General features: G+C 36.3%; 1 protein-coding gene and 1 pseudogene across 1 annotated transcript in view; one reads left to right on the top strand and one right to left on the bottom strand.

Moving 5' to 3' along the window:
- The window catches only part of ROCK2 (Rho associated coiled-coil containing protein kinase 2), a 172029-nt gene that overhangs the window by 110362 nt on the left and 41371 nt on the right, over positions 1–20296 (top strand). The window contains exons 5-9 of the mRNA XM_026454699.1: positions 3086–3346; positions 12467–12611; positions 15382–15520; positions 17677–17768; positions 18490–18694. Of these exons, the coding sequence (XP_026310484.1) occupies positions 3086–3346; positions 12467–12611; positions 15382–15520; positions 17677–17768; positions 18490–18694 (842 nt within the window). The remainder of the gene's footprint in view (positions 1–3085; positions 3347–12466; positions 12612–15381; positions 15521–17676; positions 17769–18489; positions 18695–20296) is intronic.
- LOC111532381 lies at positions 4952–5052 on the bottom strand (annotated as a pseudogene).

The raw sequence follows: 20296 nt of genomic DNA, 5'->3' as shown, positions 1-20296 counted from the left end.
TAGCTGGGACTACAGGTGTACCACCATTCCTGGCTAATTTTTAAAATTTGTGTGGAGACATAGTCTTACTTTGATGCCCAGGCTGGTCTTGAATTCCTGGCCTCAAGTCATCCTCCCTCTTAGGCCTCCTCAAGTGTTGGGATTACCGGCATGAGCCACTGTGCCTGGCTAGTATTGTCTTGATTATTGTAATTTTGTAGTAAGTTTTGAAATTGGGAAATGTAAGTCCTCCTGCTTTGTTCTGGTTCCAGATTGTTTTGGCTTTTCTGAGTCGTTTGCATTTCCAAATAAATTTTAGGACCTGCTTGTTGGTTTTTGAAAAAGACCCACTGGGATTGAGGTGGAGATTGCATTGAATATAATGATCAATTTGGGGAGAGTTGCCATTTTGATAATACTGATTCTTCCAATCCATGTACATGAGGTGGTCTCTTCATCTATTTTCATATTTCCTTTAATCATTTAAACACATTATACACCGATACACACACACACACACACACACACACACACACACTTTCTTAGTTTGGTAACCAGCCTTTTCATGCTTTCCTATTTCTTCCTTCTCTTCATCCTGATGCCTTCCATTTTAAAATTATGTCTCACATAATCCTCTTACTTGGATTTATTCTCCCCCCTCCCCCAATCAGAGTCTCACTCTGTCGCCCAGGCTGGAGTGCGGTGGCACAATCTCGGCTCACTGCAACCTCTGCCTCCCGGGTTCCAGCAGTTCTCCCACCTCAGCCTCTCGATTAGCTGGGATGACAGCTTGCACCACATGCCTGGCTCATTTTTGTAATTTTAGTAGAGATGGGGGTTTTGCCATGTTGGCCAGGCTGATCTCGAACTCCTGACCTCAGGTGATCTGCCTGCCTTGGCCTCCCAAAGTGCTGGGATTATGGGCATGAGCCACTGCTGTGCCCAGCTATTATTCATTTTGTCAAACTATATTCTTGAATAATTTTTTTGAAAATGGTCTGTCAATTATAAAATTTCATTTTGTCATCTCCTTTGTTTTCTTGTCTGCCATGTTCTAGAATCAAAATTATTTTCCCTCAAAACTCTGAAGATATAGCTATGTTGCCTTTTATATTCAGTATGTTGGCTGAGAGGTTTGTTGCCAATATGATTTTATGTTTTTGTATATATGGCATTTTTGGGAAACAGGACTTTTCTCTTGAATTTTTGAAAATTTAGCCCTAGCTGTATAAAGTCTCAGTTTCATTTAGAGATTTTCTTGATCTTAGATTTTTATTTTTTTTATTTTTATTTTTTTTGAGACGGAGTCTCCCTCTGTCGCCCAGGCTGGAGTACAGTGGCCAGATCTCAGCTCACTGCAAGCTCTGCCTCCTGCGTTCACGCCATTCTCCTGCCTCAGCCTCAGAGTAGCTGGAACTACAGGCGCCGCCACCTCGCCCGGCTAGTTTTTTGTATTTTTTTTTTTTTTTTTAGTAGAGACGGGGTTTCACCATGTTAGCCAGGGTGGTCTCGATCTCCTGACCTCGTGATCCACCCGCCTCGGCCTCCCAAAGTGCTGGGATTACAGGCTTGAGCCACTGCGCCCGGGCCGATCTTAGATTTTTAACTTTACTCATTTCTAGAAATTTTTGTTTACTATTCCTTTGTTCTAGTCTGTATACTCTCTAGAACTGCTTTTAGGTAGATGTTGGTGCTTTTCTGACATTGCTCTGTATTTCATCTCTTACTCCTTCATTGTGTTTGGAGACCATTCATTTTCTCAATTTTCTAACTGTAATCTGTTCGTCTATCAGTCATATAGTGAATTCTTAGACTTCAGGGTTTTTTTGGTCCTCATATCAGCCAAATGTTTAATTGATGTGACATCTGTTACCCTTTTGAGGGTATTGATTTTACATATTTTTTGTTTTCTTTTGAGATGGAGTTTTGTTCTTGTTGCCCAGGTTGGAGTGCAATGGTGTAATCTCGGCTCACTGCAGCCTCCGCCTCCCGGGTTCAAGCAATTCTCCAGCCCCAGCCTCCCAAGTTGCTGGGATTACAGGTGCCTGCCACCATGCCCGGCTAATTTTTTTAGTTTTTAGTAGAGATGGGGTTTTACCATGTTGGCCAGGCTGGTCTCGAACTCCTGACCTCAGGTGATCCATTTGCCCCGGCCTCTCAAAGTGCTGGGATTCCAGATGTGAGCTACTGCGCCTGGTCGATTTTACATTTTTAAAGCTGTCTTCAGTTTGTCCTATTAAACATTTCCTTGAGTATTATTTTTGTTTCTCAAATTGCTGTTTCTCTATTTCATGATGTTGGTTTTTCTCAAATATTGATTCTTAGTTTTATCTTTTCCCTGTTTGTCTGTGGACGACTTGTGTTTGCATTGCTTGTTTCTGGGAGAGGTGTGACATACTGTTTGGTAGAATGTACAGATAGGTTTTCTTCAGACATTGTGGTTTCTCTATCTTTTTGGGGGCCGGTAGCAACCTGGACTGGTATCTTCTTTCTCTGGTCCCAATGCTACTGCTGTAGTCTCAGTACACTGAATGTCTCTTGTTTATCATGAACAAGGTGATGGGGAAGGGGAGAGAAGAGTTACGCGTCTTCCAAATATGGCTACCAGTGACTCATTCTTTCCATTGATATGGGGCTTATTCCCTCTTCTTGTGTCCATTGAATCTAGTATCTCTAGATTTTTTTAAATTGCTCCCATCTCCTCAGCTCTTTTCTGTGTGAGTTATGTGCAGTAGTTTGTTCAGAAAGCTGTTTTCTTTAAACTGTAGTGAATTCTTCTGTCATTCTTTCAGCCTTTAATGTTCCTTGTTCCTGTTTGTTTCTTTTTTAAAATGTTTCTATTTAAATAGTTTCTCTTGTAATTGTGTTCTCCATGAGGGGAAATATTCATTTATGCTTGCGTAAGGTACCCATATAAAAATTTTGTCTGATACTGTTTTTCCATTACATGTGCCCAAGTCTGAAATAAAAGATCTCATAAATTTTAGTTTTGGTTGTAAAATAGCTTGCCTTTTTCAATAGTAATAATAGTTTTTTAAATTTTTGTTCTGATTATGGTTTTTGGTTTGGGTTTTAAAAAATTTTTCCTTTTCCTTTTGTTTTCCAGCTTTTTTATGCCTTTCAAGATGATAGGTATCTGTACATGGTAATGGAGTACATGCCTGGTGGAGACCTTGTAAACCTTATGAGTAATTATGATGTGCCTGAAAAATGGGCCAAATTTTACACTGCTGAAGTTGTTCTTGCTCTGGATGCAATACACTCCATGGGTTTAATACACAGAGATGTGAAGCCTGACAACATGCTCTTGGATAAACATGGACATCTAAAATTAGCAGATTTTGGCACGTGTATGAAGATGGATGAAGTAAGTAAGCAAATTTTTAAAAACGATAGTGTTTTGAGGGACAGAAATAAATGAAATACTTTAAATCAGGTCTTCATAGTTTTGAACAAAGGTAAATTTAGTTTTCATAACTGTAGAGCAACCCAAACAAGATATAACCAACTTAAAACATTTCCTTAACCACCTTAAAACATTTCCTTTAGTAATCATTTATGTAGCTGTAGAGTACTTATCAAGAGAAATAAAAACTTAGCTAACTTAGTTGTCTTCCTCATAGACTGTTGACAAGCATTTGCTACCAATCAAAACTGGTTCAGGTGTATAATTAGGTGAAGAAGGACACAAAATCTAAATTAAGGTAAATGGGTATTTTCACCACCATTGTTATTTCTGCATTTTTTTCTTTAAAAGAGGAGGTAAAAGTAAGTAAAGAAATTTATGTTAGCACTTCCTACTCACTCCCTCTGCATCAACCATGCAGAATAAATGTGGGAACATCATCTGTTGTGATGCTTTGCCTGTTGATCAATTCATATTATGATCAGTAGGTTCAGTGGCATTAACCTTGTAATTATGATATTGATTTATTTTGATTGTAAAATGTATATATCTTGCCCTTTTCTCTGTAAGTGTGCAGTAAGTAATTCTTGATGGAGAGGGATCGAATTCTGTTTCCTTTGTATTACCCTGTTGGACCTAGGAGTCGACTTATAAATGTTAATATATGTTGACAACAAACTGTATTTCATCTTTTGTATGTTTTTTATAACTTTCCAATATACTTAAAGCTATCTTATTTCTTGATAGTTACCTAGTCAAATGTTTATTTTGAGTTAAGATAATTTTCTCTCTACCTCTTAACTTATTCATGTCACCTGTATGACATTCACTTTTATTGATCATTCTACCTTCATCAGCATTCCAACTTCTAAGCTCATCTCAGATTTTACCTTGGCTTTAAGGTTCCTTCTGGTAATCCTGACCTGACTGATCATTCTTTAATGTCATAATGTCCATGATTTACTCACATAGACAGAATTTGTGCTATACTTTATGGGCCATTTTTGTCTATCTTAATCTACCCAGCTAGAACTTAACATCCCTATATGTTTTTGGTCTTCTTGATAGAGTCTATTATGTTCTGCAACCCTTAATCAATGTTTAATAGGTGGAGTTTTTTTATTGTGCCTAAAGCTCCCTCTTGTGGTATTTGATATAATATAGTGTGAAATGATTAACAGTGCAAATTATTTTTAATGAAAATGAAGTATGAAATAATTTCCTAATAGAATGCTAAACTTATGTCTGCTATACATAGTATAACATGTTTTTGTGCTGTACTTCCATGAATGTATTTCTATTTTCATTAAACCAAAAACTTTTGGGGCTGGGGTACAGAGAAATAAATCATATCACATGTTTTTAGGGAGGATAAGGGTAGTTAAGGAGAGAAAGGTGTAGAGAAGGGGAATATGGGGAACAGGATAGAATATGGTACCTACAGAATAATTGTATAAACATGTAAGCAAATACTTAAATTGTCTCTTTATAAGGCAAAATAAAACATGGCCTAATTTTGTTTACTATTTTTACTTTTATTTATTGTTATTACTTTTAATAAATTTTAAAAATATAGACTACTTCAAGAATTTGCGTGTTATGCTTATGCAGGGGCCATCTTGTCTGTATCGTTCTAATTTTAGTATATGTGCTGCCGAAGTGAGCACTGTTTACTGTTTTTAAACTTAGGTACAGACAGTTGAGTTTATACTCCTTTGTTCATAGTTTATTGTCATGAGTAGTCAACACAAAGGCCTCATCTTGCTTTTATTTTATATTTTCCTCCATTCAGTTTCTGTCTCATTCTATCTTTCCTCTCCCTAATAGATAGCTAGTATATGTTTACCATATGTTTTTGCAGATTATTAGTGTAGTGTCCATGTATGTTCTTAGCTGGTGTAAACGGTATCTTGATATAGATGTCTTTTTGTTTACTGTTATTACTCAGCATTGTTCTTATATCTCTCCCTGATAAATGTCAGTTAGTTCATTGCTTCTTTCTCCTGCTTAGGATTCCGTAGTATCTGTCAATCAATTTACCTTATTATTCCTTGGATGTTTGGTTTCTAGGTCACCTCCAAATCCCTGCTGACAACAATACTGTCTTGAACATCTTTATGTATGTCCCATGTATATGCTGACAAGGGATTCTCTAAGTATAAACATAGAAGTGAAACTGCTATATCAGAGGGTACATAAAAAAAGAATTGCCCAGTCTCCAGAATGGCTGTGAATGTTTGTAACTTCTTACTAGTAGTGCATGAGACATCTTGTCTCCCCATATCCTTGCTAACTCTTATTATTCAGTTCTCTAAGGGTTACCAGTTCCATTGATACATAGTAGTATCTTTAAACAGTTACGTTCATCTTATTGAACTAAGCCAAGAAAAAAATGAGATTTGTAAAAATTACATTAATCTTTTTTGTTGTTGTTGTAGGCAGGGTCTCCTCTATTGCCCAGGCTGGAGTGTAGTGGTGTAATCATAGCTCACTGTAGCCTGAAACCCCTGGGCTCAAGTGATCCTCCTGCCTCAGCCTCCCAAAGTGCTGGGATTAAAGATGTGAGGCACTGTGCCTGACCTGTTACGTTAATCTTGTAACTAATGACGGCAAACCTCTCTTCATATGTTTGTCAGTCATTTCTGTTTTGTGAATTACCTGTTTATATCTTTTTTTTTGTTTTTTTTTTTTGAGACGGGGTCTTGCCCTGTCGCCCAGGTTGGAGTACAGTGGCCGGATCTCAGCTCACTGCAAGCTCTGCCTCCCCGGGTTCACGCCATTCTCCTGCCTCAGCCTCCCGAGTAGCTGGGATTACAGGCACCTGCCACCTTGCCCGGCTAGTTTTTTTTTTTTTTTTTTTTTTTTTTGGTATTTTTAGTAGAGATGGGGTTTCACCGTGTTAGCCAGGATGGTCTTGATCTCCTGACCTCGTGACCCGCCCGTCTCGGCCTCCCAAAGTGCTGGGATTACAGGCTTGAGCCACCACACCTGGCCTATATCTTTTAACTCTTTTAAATTGGTTTCTTGTTCATGTACAGGGATTCCTTATATAATCTAGATAGTGATTCCATAGATATTGCTGATGTCATCTTCCATTGTATTACCCATCTATGCCTTCCTTTGTTTGAATAGAACTCCTTCATTCTGATGTAGTTTAACAAATGTTAAAATGTTAAAAAATGTTAAAAAACAAAGATGTTTTTTAACAAATACTGAACTTTAAAAGTGTTGTTTTACCCCAGACCTCCATTCCTCAAGCAATACTAAGGATAATTATACAATGTTTAAGAACAGAAGAGTTTTTTATTAAAAACTATAGTATATTGAATTTATAATTTTCTATTAGTTTTTAACATGAATAGAGTTATTGCAAGTTTAAGGTTCAACACTTCATGTGCCTTTGTTTGATTATTGTTACTGTACCAAAGCCATTAGAAATGTCCATACTTTTGGCCAGTTGTGGTGGCTCACACCTGTAATCCTAGCACTTTGGGAGGCCAAGGTAGGCAGATTGCTTGAGGCCAGGAGTTCAAGACCAGCCTGGCAAACAAGAGGAACCCCCCGTTTCTACTAAAAATAGAAAAATTAGCCAGGCGTGATGGTGCATGCCTATAATCCCAGCTCCCTTGGGTGGCTGAGGCATGAGAATTGCTTGAACCCAGGGGGCAGAGGTTGCAGCGAGCCGAGATCACGCCAGGCCACTGCCCTCCAGGCTGGGCAACAGAGCAAGACCCTGTCTCCAAAAAAAAAAAAAAAAAAAAAGAAATGTCCATAGTTTTATTCTTATCTACTTACAGAAAGGAGTGTGACTTAGTTTTATATAGGTTACACACCAAAAATAATTTTTACATTTTTAAAAGTTTGTTTAAAAAAAGAAGAAAAATATGTGACAGAGACCCTGTGTGGCCCACAAAGCCAAAATATTTACAGTCTGACCCTTTACAGGAAAAATTAGCCAACCCTTTATCTATAATGTAGACATATATGCTCAAATTATTTTTCAGCCATCCTGACTTCCTATAAAATGTTATGCCATGGATAAAAGCAAAAATAAAATACAACTATAAACTTACAAGGACTAAAATAATTTGTCACTATCAGAATTAAGAGTAATAGTATCTCATTAAATTATATCATTGATAAATTGTATATTACACAGCTTTCTGGATGCAGTTGCCATCATCCTTATTCTCTCAGAAAAAAAACTTACCTAAATGTGAATGAGAGTCACATTATAAGATATTTATATGTAGATGTGTCTCAGTAATAGTTGAGAGCTACTGCTATGTTGGATGTACTCTTTGCCTGTCATGTATTTTATAGCAACATTTACCACCTTTTAAGACTACATTATATGTTAGTATTTTAAATTACCTGAAGAGGCCGGGCACAATGGCTCATGCCTGTAATCCCAGCACTTTGGGAGGCTGAGGTGGGTGGATCACCTGAGGTCAGGAGTTCGAGACCAGCCTCACTAACATGGCAAAACCCTGTCTCTACTAAAAACACAAAAATTAGCTGGGCGTGATGGCGCGGGCCTATAGTCCCAGCTACTCAGGAGACTGAGGCGGGAGTATCGCTTGAACCCAGAGGAGGCGGAGGTTGCAGTCAGCCGAGATTGTGCCACTGCACTCCAGCCTGGGCGACAAAGCGAGACTCCATCTCAAAAAAATAAATAAATAAATAAAAATTACTTGAAGTTAGGATATGATTTTTATCCATTAATATTCTAGCATATACCATTTGACTAAATAGAGACTATATTTTTTTAAAAAACTGGTAGCTTATTTTAAGTAATTTTTTTAAAAAAAGGTATGCATTTTCAAAAGGTTTCTCAGATTTTTTTTTTTTTTTTTTTTGAGACGGAGTCTGGCTCTGCCGCCCAGGCTGGAGTGCAGTGGCCGGATCTCAGCTCACTGCAAGCCCCGCCTCCTGGGTTTAGGCCATTCTCCTGCCTCAGCCTCCCAAGTAGCTGGGACTACAGGCGCCCGCCTCGTTGCCCGGCTAGTTTTTTGTAGTTTTTAGTAGAGACGGGGTTTCACTGTATTAGCCAGGATGGTCTCGATCTCCTGACCTCGTGATCCGCCCGTCTCGGCCTCCCAAAGTGCTGGGATTACAGGCTTGAGCCACCGCGCCCAGCCTCTCAGATTATTTTAAATATCAGATTAAATATGTATTTACTAAATGTATTTGATGTATTATGGACAAAAAATCATAAATTCAGAGAATTTACTGAAAACACTGAATTTACTGAAAAGAGAAGAATTTCCCACAACAGAAGCTTTCAGTGATTCTGTTAATTAAAAATTCCATTTACAATTTTTTTTCCACCTTTATAGGAAGCATTTCAGTTGTTTTTAGACCAACTCCAAGATTTTCGATTGACCAGTTTTGTGTTTTCAGTAAGTTATCTTGATTTATGATTTTTTTGACCATGATAACATATCACATATGTTTAGAAAATACACATTTAATCTGATACATTTAAAATAAAATAATTTGAGAAGCCTTTTGAAAATGCATACTTGATTATCCGGCTCTCCAGCTTAATACTCTTCGGTAGATTTCTGTCATCTACTGAGTTAAGTTCGAACTCCTTAGCTTGTCACATGAAATTTCTTCTGATATGATCTCCTACCTGCTTTTGTACCTTATTCTCTATCATTTGACAGTACTTTATGGCTTAGAAGTCTTGAGTTACATGTAGTTCTTTCTGTACTATGATATATCATGATTCTTGGCCTACATATATGCTGTCTAAAAATCTGCCTGGAAAATTGTTATTCATATTTTGAAACTCAGTCCAAAGTTTGCCATCTTGTGAAAGCTCCTTAGGTTGGCCTCTTTGTCCTTTCCACATGTCCCTCTTTTGGAGCATTTTCTTATTTTTTGACTCTATACAATGTTTAAGACTTGTCTTATATTTTCTCCGCCTCACCTCTGGAATCACCTTCTTCTCCAAGAAGCTCTGATTCTTTTTATTAAAAAACGGTATTTATGGCCGGGTGCGGTGGCTCAAGCCTGTAATCCCAGCACTTTGGGAGGCCGAGACGGGTGGATCGCAAGGTCAGGAGATCGAGACCATCCTGGCTAACACAGTGAAACCCCGTCTCTACTAAAAAATACAAAAAACTAGCCGGGCGCGGTGTCAGGCGCCTGTAGTCCCAGCTACTCGGGAGGCTGAGGCAGGAGAATGGCGTAAACCCGGGAGGCGGAGCTTGCAGTGAGCTGAGATCCGGCCACTGCACTCCAGCCTGGGCGACAGAGCGAGACTCCGTCTCAAAAAAAAAAAAAAAAAAGAAAAGAATGGTATTTATAAATCAACAATTGGGTGCTAGATGTGCTCATTGCTTCTGGACTTTTAGGCCCTGCCAGGTGACAGAGTTAGGGGGTGTATGTTGTATATACTAAATGTACTAAACCATAAACCACATGTACACACGTTTATATCTAATTTTGTGTATGTCTGTATATATAACATATTAAAAGTTAGGAGCTCATACTGCTAACTCTGATTCAAGTCCAGCACCACTAGGTTTATTCTAGTCTCCCTCCTTTCTTTTTTGTAATTTCTCTCGTGAACAGTAAAACTCTTGGCTCTCATTATCTGCAATATGTTTACTTACCAGTTCAACCCTAGTATACACATAAAATTATTTCAGAATTGCCAGTCCTTACCCCTGTGACAAAAAGATTTGCTAACCAAAATATATTATTTTTGTGTACTTCTCTTTTTAGTCTTACAATATCCTGTTAAGATCTTATTTTCCAGAGTTAGTTAGTTTAGTTTGTTTCTTTCTGCCTTCTCTAATGTAGTTAGGTTATTTATTTATAAAACAGGTTCATTTCTTATTTTTTTGTATTCCATTTAGAGTTCCCCCCACATCCTGATTGGTTTTAATGTTTAATTATTTTTTTTGGACACATGAAGTTTCCTCTGGTTTTAGAAGATAGAGCTATACAAAATGTATGCTCAGAGAAGAGTCACTTGCTCCATATTCCCATACCCTGTTCCCATTACTCCCTTCTTTCCATCCTTTGACCACCCACCCACTGTTGGTAAACCAATCTCTTTAGTTTTTTACTTATCCTTCTCACAGTTCATTTAAACAGGGTTAGAGACTTGTTACAAATGTAGATTTCATATAATTTGAGAGCTTCCACATAACACACTTTTACAATATTTTTAAATATCATTTTCAAATGTTTGTTTTAAAAACTTCAGTATGCTAGCCAAAAATCATGATTAGAACATTAATTTTCCAAAAGCAGAGTGTTATTCACATAGTTTAGTATGTGAATATAGTTTACTATTAGTAATTACTATTACTATATAGAATATAATAGTTTATAACCAAAAAAAATATTTAGTCCTACCCAAGTATTTATTCTGCAAGTGGTTATTTACACTGATAGGCAGCTTATCCTTCCAATATTCATTGTGTGGAACTTTACGTTTAGTTGATTTGAATTTCACTGCATTTCTTAAACATGTTTATACCAGGTGGTTCCTGTTTCTTTATGCTCTTTTTTTCTATCTAACCTGTCATACCACCCTGTCTCCTTTAAACCCTAACTTATCCATCCTTTACAGCCTAACTTTATGCCAATTCTTTCTTATCTTGCCCTTTCTTCTCCTTCCTCTGAACTTTTGATGCTAAGTAATTTTTCCTTTGGTTGCATGTGTGTGTTTGTGTTTGTGTGTGTGTGTGTCTCCAGTGAGTTGGTTTTAGTAGCTAAGTCTCATATAATTTTTTAAAAACCTGATTTTTGTGGATGTATGTGAAATCAGGAAATTTTGTTTAACCTAATAAGCCTCTGTTAATTTTTTCCCCCAACAGAAGTCTAGACTATAGGACAGTCCATGATAAAAATTAATTGTATACCCTGCCTTTTGAAGTCAGGCACTGTCTTGTTCATCATTTGTCCTTCGTAGTAATCCACACACAGTGTTACTCCCATGGTTTGCTCAATTATTTCCATAAAATTTATTTTTAAATTTCTATTCCAACTAAAATAGCTTTTATTCTCTATTTTCTATATATGTGGGAAAATAAAGCCATTTAGTTAGTTCTGTCAATTTGAGAATGAATGAAAAGATTTTTTTCTATAACATGTTTTATATAAAGTTACGTGAATTAGGTTTACAAAATGTGTTCAACCTCCTTTTCTCAAGGTAGCCATAATACTCAGTATTAGGTAGTTTGTATAGCTTCCTTATGAGGAATGTGGGCAACACACTCTTTACTGGGCAGGTCAAGGAAATAAAGGGCACTTAATCTCTCAAATCATTGCAAGTTGGACAGAGCTCTAGAGGTAAAGAAACACCATTTAGCACTATACTTCTCTAGTCATTTAATTTTGCAGCATGCAGGCACACCCACCCCATAATGGTTATTATACTTGTCAAAAAGACATCAGGGAGGGATTATTTTATTACCTATTGAAACTAAACACAAATAAGTGGTTTTTAAAAATCATCTTGCCAAATTTATTGATACCACAGCTGCATATTTCTAAATATATAGCCTGGAAGTATAGTTTTCACACTTCTAAGATCTTCTAATTTAAACATTTGATCTATTTCTTTGTTTTTTTCCTTGGTAATGTAAGAGCCAGTTCTTTATTCAGCCTCCAAACTGGGGCCCTTTGTTATCTTAATTGTTTCAGTTTATTCTGGAAATATGAAAGCTTCCTTTCTCTAATGATTCTTTTTTCTAGGTCAGCGTCCTTAAGACCACATTTTGTACTAACTTTACACCTACTTTATAGTGTAAAAAATAAGAAAAAGAAAAGTTGTTGATTTGCCTGGAATCTCCATTTTACCACCCTTTTCTTCTTTTGTTGAGGAAGCCTCCTGTATTTTAGAGTTCACAGTTTATTCTTATCTCCCATAATTGAGGCATTTTAATGCATTTTCCAATGTATTTATTCTCTGTATCCCAAAGTCATGTCAGTAGAGAAGTTCTGTTGGTAGCAATATGTTATCACTGTATATCTAGTAATAAATGGATTCATTGCATTTATAAGTGTGTGTTTTTACACTGATCTGCTTTTTCTTTATCTCTCCTGTTTATGCAGACAGGCATGGTACATTGTGATACAGCAGTTGGAACACCTGATTATATATCACCTGAGGTTCTGAAATCACAAGGGGGTGATGGTTACTATGGGCGAGAATGTGATTGGTGGTCTGTAGGTGTTTTCCTTTTTGAGATGCTAGTGGGTAAGTAAATATTTTAACTTTTTTCAAAACACTTGTTACAATACTTTATTTCAGTCGAGAATTTGAGAATATAAGGAAATTAATTGCCTTTGTTGTAGGGAAGAATTGGATTTCTGGAAACTTTGAATTAGTAGTATCTGATAGGGCAGACTGTTAATTGGAAAATTAATACCAAGCCTGATACTGGCATGGTGATTAAATGGAATAAGTAGAATGTAAAAAGAATTAAAAATATATCACCAGGAAATATTTCTTCACTAGACATTTTTGAATTAAGAAAATATTAGAACAAGAAGCAAGTTTACAACTTCAGTGGGCCTTCATTCTAAGATTTTCCTTCTTTTTTTTTTTTTCTGAGGCAGGGTCTCGCTCTGTTGCCCAGGCTGGAGTGCAGTGGCATGAACGCAGCTCACTACAACCTTGACCTCCTAGGCTCAAGTGATCATCCCATTTTGCCTCCTTACAGGCACATGCCACTAAACCCACTGATTTTTTTCATTGTTTGTAGAGAGTGGTCTCATCATGTTGCCCAGGCTAGTTTCAAACTCCTGACCTCAAGTGTTTCTCCCACCTCAACCTCCCAAAGTGCTGAGATTTTAGGCATGAACCACCACACGTAGCCCTCTAAGATTTTCTTGATCAATCATATTTGTTACAGTGTTTCAATATAAGACTTAATATTTGTCCCAATAATAGTAAAGTACACATCTCTTTAGTTTATGTGATTACATAATTGATTTCGTAAACAACTGTATTCCTTCCATTTACTACTTGCATATATATTTTGTTTGTAATTCTCGTGAAGTAAATTATAGTGTTTACCATTTGATTATCAAGATAAATATATTTTATAATAACATTGCAATTTTAGAAAACTCAGAGACAAATTTAGTTATTTCTTCTTTTTTATGACCAAATCAAAATTTGAAAGGCTGAAGTATTTCAAAACTTTCTTTACATCATAGATTTCATTCCTAAGGTTTCCCATTTCTGAGTACTCGGGTCATAAAAATATTAATACCTTTGGGCTAAGGAAGCCAGTGATGTGGCATGGGGATGAGGATTGAAAATGTAGTTAAATCCACTTTCCAAGGCAAGTGTATCAAGGCTAATAACATAATATGGAATTAATTAGAGTTAAAATATACTTTTTAGAATTAGAGAATATGTTTTCTAAAAGGTGAGCCTAAAAGAAATGGTAGTGTAAAGCCTTTATGATAAGACTATGGTTATTGCTAAAAAATCAGAAATTTTTGATAAATTACAAGTTTAAATAATTACTGTTGAACTTTTTTGTGGCATAAATTGCTTTCTCTTGATGACTGTCTTGTGTATGTAGCATTGATCTTGTTATGCTTTGTTTCGTGTCATAGTATGACCTACTTTATTTTGGGCCTTTCAAAGTGAGTCTCTTTGTACACATTTTATGGTCCCATGTAGCTGTCTATTCTCCCACCTCTGGCCTAGGTTGTGTCTTGTAATCTTTTGAAAATAGAATATATTCTCTTTTTGGCCTAGACACGCTTTCCTAGGGATTTACAAAATAAGGTACTTTAGAGTAAGTAATTTGGCTTATTTGATGAAGAGGCCATTTAAATTCTCACGACTGCCAGGCTGAGTGGTGCTAGCTGAGCTCTTCAGGAGCCTGAGGCAGGAGGATTACTTGAGCCCAGGAGTTCAAGGCCAGCCTGGGCAACATATGAGATACTGTGTCTAAAAAACTAATAATAAAAGAGTAAAATTAAAATAAATACAAAATTTTTAACATAAAGTAAAAGTTAAAAAATAAATTAAAAAATAAGAAATAAAATCTTGAATTTAAAGCTCCCCTCTACCTTTCTTTGAACACAAACAAAAAATAACTACCTGAAGACATTTTTTGAAGTTTTGGATTGGCTGATTTGGGAAAGTCAGGTTTTCATTAAAGTTCCTCGTAGTGTAGGTGTACTCGCAGAGCCTGTAACACTTGTGGCTTTAGCCACAAGTACTGGCCAAAATGGTGCCTTCAACATTTTCTGTCTTTATACTTGCTTCAGTGCATGTATCACAGTCATTAGTAAGAACACTGCATGGGGAGACCATTTCTGCCCTCTTTCAACTCTAGCTACATGTCATTTTAAGCTGGTCACAGTCTGTCTCTTTGGGCCTGACTTCCTCTTATGTAAAATAATAGAGCTGGTTTAACTCTTGGAGCAGCCCTGTCTGGCCTATCATGATGTAAATGATTTAAATCTGTGCTGTCCAGAGTGGTAACCATTGGTTACATCATGACTTAAAATGTGGCTAGTATAACTAGGGATTGTGTTCTTCATTTTATGTAATTCATTTTAACTTTAAATTGCCACCTGTAGCTAGTGGCAACTGTGGTGTATAACATAGCTCTACAGAGTGATTTCAAAATGCTGATCCAGCCCAAGCATTAAAGGACTCTGACCGATCTGACCCCACACAGGAAATCTTTCTCTTGCACTATTCAGTAAAACATTTCCTTTCTTACGTTAAAAAAAAAATCTCAACACATTCTGGAGTTATTATTGATTTTATTTTGCTTTTAAGGGATGTGGGGTCATTGGTGGTGTTACAATTTAAATACATTCTTTGTTTTAGAATATAACAGTATGTCTGTTGTTTTGACTGGGACTCTGTGCCCATAGAATATTTGTTCTTTACTGCATGTGACAAATTTAAACTTAACATACCTAAATATTAGGTGAAAAGTATTTCCTTTGCATTCTCTGTTACACTCAGTATCTTCTTTCTTGAAATTTAGGGGATACCCCATTTTATGCGGATTCACTTGTAGGAACATATAGCAAAATTATGGATCATAAGAATTCACTGTGTTTCCCTGAAGATGCAGAAATTTCCAAACATGCGAAAAATCTCATCTGTGCTTTCTTAACAGATAGGTAATGTACATTGAATTTGTTTGTAGAGAAGCCCTTTTATGTTAAATTTGTAGAAATAAAAGCATACCTAGCTTATTAACACATGAAATCAATCTGCCTCTCATTACCCAAGTAGCATCTAATTCTGGGTTAGCCTTTTCCTTCTACTAAGCTTGGTGTTGGGCTACCTTGTTGTTATGTGTGTACAGCCCAGTTGTAATCAAACTCTAACCTTAACCCTCATGTCTAAAAAGGAAAAAATAGAACTTGGTAAAACAGTGGATTTGAAAGAAAACTTTTGTATTGTTCACATTTTATCCTCCAAGCTGGTTAATCCGTGTTACTCTTATATAACTTTTGAGAGTATTTCGTGTAGATAAATACTCAGCAGGTTATAATCTTAAAAACTATTTGTGTTAGACTTGGGAGTGCTTCCTTCCCAACCCTTTTTAATTTGCATTTGAATATGAGCAAGACTATCCTGGAAATTCTGTACTTTTAAAAACAAAATAGATGAACAAAGGTGTGAAAACCTGCCCCAAAAAGAGAAGCTAGAAAACTCTTTGATTTGTCTTCCTTGTTCACTCCATTCCATTTCTTTCTAATGTCCCATTTTATATTTGTGATGGGAGTCATCCCATCAAAGGACCAACATATACAAGAGGATGGTCACACCCTTGTTCAAACTTACACATCAGCTTTGTGATCTTGGGGAAATTATTTTTACTTTTTTGGGAAATAATTTTACTCATCCATAAAACAGTGGGCTCAAATTACATAATTAAGGGCATTTCTAGCTCTAATATGCTAAGATTCCTCAGCACATCTTGTTGTTTATTAATTTGTTACAAGCATTACTGCAGTGACTATCCTCACACATTCATCTCTGTATACTTTTTATAGGATAAAATCTTAAAGATGGAATTCTGGGATACACATTTTAAAATTAAGTGATGTTACAAAATTGATCCCCAGATGAGTTACATCAATATGTATTTCCATTAACAAAATTGTTTTCCTTTCGTCAAACTGAGCATTATAAAATGTTTTTTCTTTTTTTATCAAAGAGGATAATTATTTTTATTTGTCAATCATTTGTAGAATAAAACTTTAATACCTGTTAATTACATGGTTGATGAGCAGTCGGTGCTCATAAACTCAAAGTGAAATGGAAATCACGATTTATATATTAAGACCTGGAGATGAGGAGATGTTATCTTTGAAAAGAAGGAGAGATGCCTCTTTCTAGAGGATAGGGTGGAAGAAGAACACAGCCTGTATGTTTGATGTGGGCACTGAGCAGGATTGGTAGGGATGGTCATAATTTGTGCTGGATGATAAATTGTACAACAGGGTGCACCTGTTTTATGTTAATGAAAGGAGTATTATGAAATATTTAAATTAGTAGTTTAAATATTTAAATATTTAAATTAGATTGCACACAGGGGTGTGCAATCTAAGGAATGATTATAGGTGGAAAACTGATATTTTGAAAATAAGTTAATGCCATAAATATGGCTAGGAGCACTTCCCCTTAAGGTCTACAGTTTTCCTATTTGTGATAAACATAGCTCCAGGGCCTTGTATAACACAGATGCTATTTCCATACACTCTTCATTGAAGACTCAGAAGTTCAAAGAATGAAATTCTTTGTAACACTTTTCATATATGCAGAATGATAACTTTAATAAACATGTAGAGATGTAATTTACCAGAATAAATGTGGATAGCTTCAAACATAATATATGAATTCTTTTTAGGAAAGGGAGAGATTTTGAAAATAATATTTCTATTAGAGAAGTTTTGAATAACTCTTCTCTGCCAGAAGTTAGACCTATGTCTCTTTATATCCTGAAGTTATTGTCATTCAGTCGTGGCACATGCAGGTGAATTTTTTTACTTGATAGTCTTACGTACTTTTGTTTGATGCAAACTATAGACAGAAACATTTTACTTTTCACGACATTTATTATGCATTACAGTTTTTTAAATCTATCTAAAGAGATCTCATACTGTAACATGGGATTGCTTATTTTTGAGAAACATTTAAGCTGAAGCTTTTAATACAAACATCTCAAATTTACTTGAGATCTTTATTTTGGTTAAACTATTGATGTAGAGTTAATCTTTTTATTTTACAATTTTTAAATAATACAATCTTTAACTGCATTATTTAGGGAGGTACGACTTGGGAGAAATGGGGTAGAAGAAATCAGACAACATCCTTTCTTTAAGAATGATCAGTGGCATTGGGATAACATAAGAGAAAGTAAGTCAATAAACCTAAATATTTTCATTCCATCACATTCTGAAACTCATAATTTGATTCCTTTTTTGAAATAACAAGCATGTTTGATAACACTTAATGCTAACTCATTTTTAAATTGAGAAATTTCATTTCAAATTTGTTCTGTGGCAGTATTTATAACAATATTCCTCAATATATTTGCAAACTGTTAGCAGTATTTCTCAACACTTTTACACATTTCTTAATTTGCTAAGTTAAGCTTTATAGATCTCAATAATTTTCAGAATCAAGGGAATATAATCCTTTAATTTAAATGTGTTTGATTTGACAAATCAACAATTATTTATGGAGACCATACTCTGTTAAATATTGTGGTAAGCATAGTATCTTATTTTTACTATGTATATATGACATTGATTCATTTTAAGGGTAAGAAATATTTCTGTTTTGAGAATGTAGAAAATTGAGATCTCTAAATTCTGTGCAAATTATTGCTGCTTGTAATTTTTAACAACTAGAATAATATGTTGCTTTCCTTGTTTAATGGATTAATCTGTATTTAAAACTGATCTAATATAGCATTAAATTACAAAATTTTAATTCTGTGAATCGACAAAATGGAAAATGCATTGCTACAAATTTATATAGTGTTATTAAATAATAAATAATATATCATAATAAAATAGGATGGTTTATATATTTTGATTGTGAGTGAAATAATTTATTTATTTTCTTTTAATAGCGGCAGCTCCTGTAGTACCTGAACTCAGCAGTGACATAGACAGCAGCAATTTCGATGACATTGAAGATGACAAAGGAGATGTAGAAACCTTCCCAATTCCTAAAGCTTTTGTTGGAAATCAGCTGCCTTTCATAGGATTTACCTACTATAGAGAAAATTTGTATGTAGTTTATTATCTATTAATATTTACTGTTTTTAGAATCTCGCTATAAGATGATGTCTTATTTTGAGACTGAATTACAGAAGATAAAGTGCTAATTTGTTTTTTTCCAAAAAAACTATCATCAGAAGAATTCTTAATTTTATTTTATTATTTCTGAATGTTATATGTTATTCATTTATAAGTTATTGCAGGACACCATTTTACATTCTTTTGGGGATAGAGAGTAAAAGCAGATACCTATTTTTGAAGAAGCTTGTCATCTCATGAAGGATATAAGAGAATTATATAGTCATAAAGAAGGGTAAAATGTGACAGTTGCCTTAAGAAAGATGCTAAGAGAATCTGGGATGGTTCAGAAGAAAAATAGAAATCATCTCTTTTGGGTGGGAGTAGGGAGAAGTCAGGTCAGATCTCTGGGAAGAGGCAGCATTTTAGCCAAGTCTAACAAGAAGAAGTTTTGAGTGGCTGAAATACGGGGAGATTAGGGGACAGTTGTGAGGTGTTGAATAGTGGAAGCAGATGTTGGGAATGTGAGCATACATTGGGAGCAGAGCACTCACACTGAGTCCGGTGGCACTCAAACATAAAGCAGGTGCTACTATATCATGACTGTTTAGAGGACTCGATGAGACTACGTGGTTTTCTTGCCTGTAATCTCTGCATCTAGCAGAGAGTCTGACACAAGATCATTCAATAAATATTGGTTGACTAAAGTGAGTATTGGATGTAAGATTAGAAAATATGTTGAGGCCGGGTGTGGTGATTCACACATGTAATCCTAGCACTTTGGGAGGCTGAGGTGGGAGGATAGTTGAGCCCAGGAGTTCTAGACCAGCCTAGGCAACAAAGTGGAACCCTGTCTTTACAAAAGAAAAAAAAAAAACTTGGGTACAGTGGCTCATGCCTGTAATCCCAGCACTTTGGAGGCTGAGGCAGGCAGATCACATGAGGTCAGGAGTTTGAGACCGGCCTGACCAACATGGAGAAACCCTGTCTCTACTAAAAAATACAAAATTAGCTGGGCATGGTGGCACATGCCTGTAATCTCAGCTGCTCTGGAGGTTGAGGCAGGAGAATCGCTTGAACCCAGGAGGTGGAGGTTGTGGTTGAGCCGAGATTGTGCCATTGCACGCCAGCCTCGGCAACAAGAGCGAAACTCCATCTCAACAAAAAAAAAAGAAAAGAGAAAGCCAGACATGGTGGTTTGTGCCTATAATCCCAGATACTTGGAGGCTGAGATGAGAGGATCACTTGAGCCCAGGAGTTCAAGGTTGGAATGAGCTGTTCCAGCCTGGGCGACAGAGTGAGACCATGTCTTTTTTTAAAAAATAAAAATAAAAAAAGGCTGGGTGCAGTGGCTCAAGCCTGTAATCCCAGCACTTTGGGAGGCCGAGGCGGGCGGATCACGAGGTCAGGAGTTCGAGACCATCCTGGCTAACATGGTGAAACCCCATCTCTACTAAAAAATACCAAAACTAGCCGGGCGAGGTGGCGGGCGCCTGTAGTCCCAGCTACTCGGGAGGCTGAGGCAGGAGAATGGCGGGAGCCTGGGAGGCGGAGCTTGCAGTGAGCCGAGATTGCGCCATTGCATTCCAGCCTGGGTGACAGAGCGAGACTCCGTCTCAAAAAAAAAAAAAAAAAAAA

The sequence above is a fragment of the Piliocolobus tephrosceles genome, chromosome 15, assembly GCF_002776525.5.
Source record: "Piliocolobus tephrosceles isolate RC106 chromosome 15, ASM277652v3, whole genome shotgun sequence".
Taxonomy (NCBI): Eukaryota; Metazoa; Chordata; class Mammalia; order Primates; family Cercopithecidae; genus Piliocolobus; species Piliocolobus tephrosceles.
Note: the sequence above shows the minus strand (reverse complement) of the source record. Positions and strands in the feature narration are given on the sequence as shown.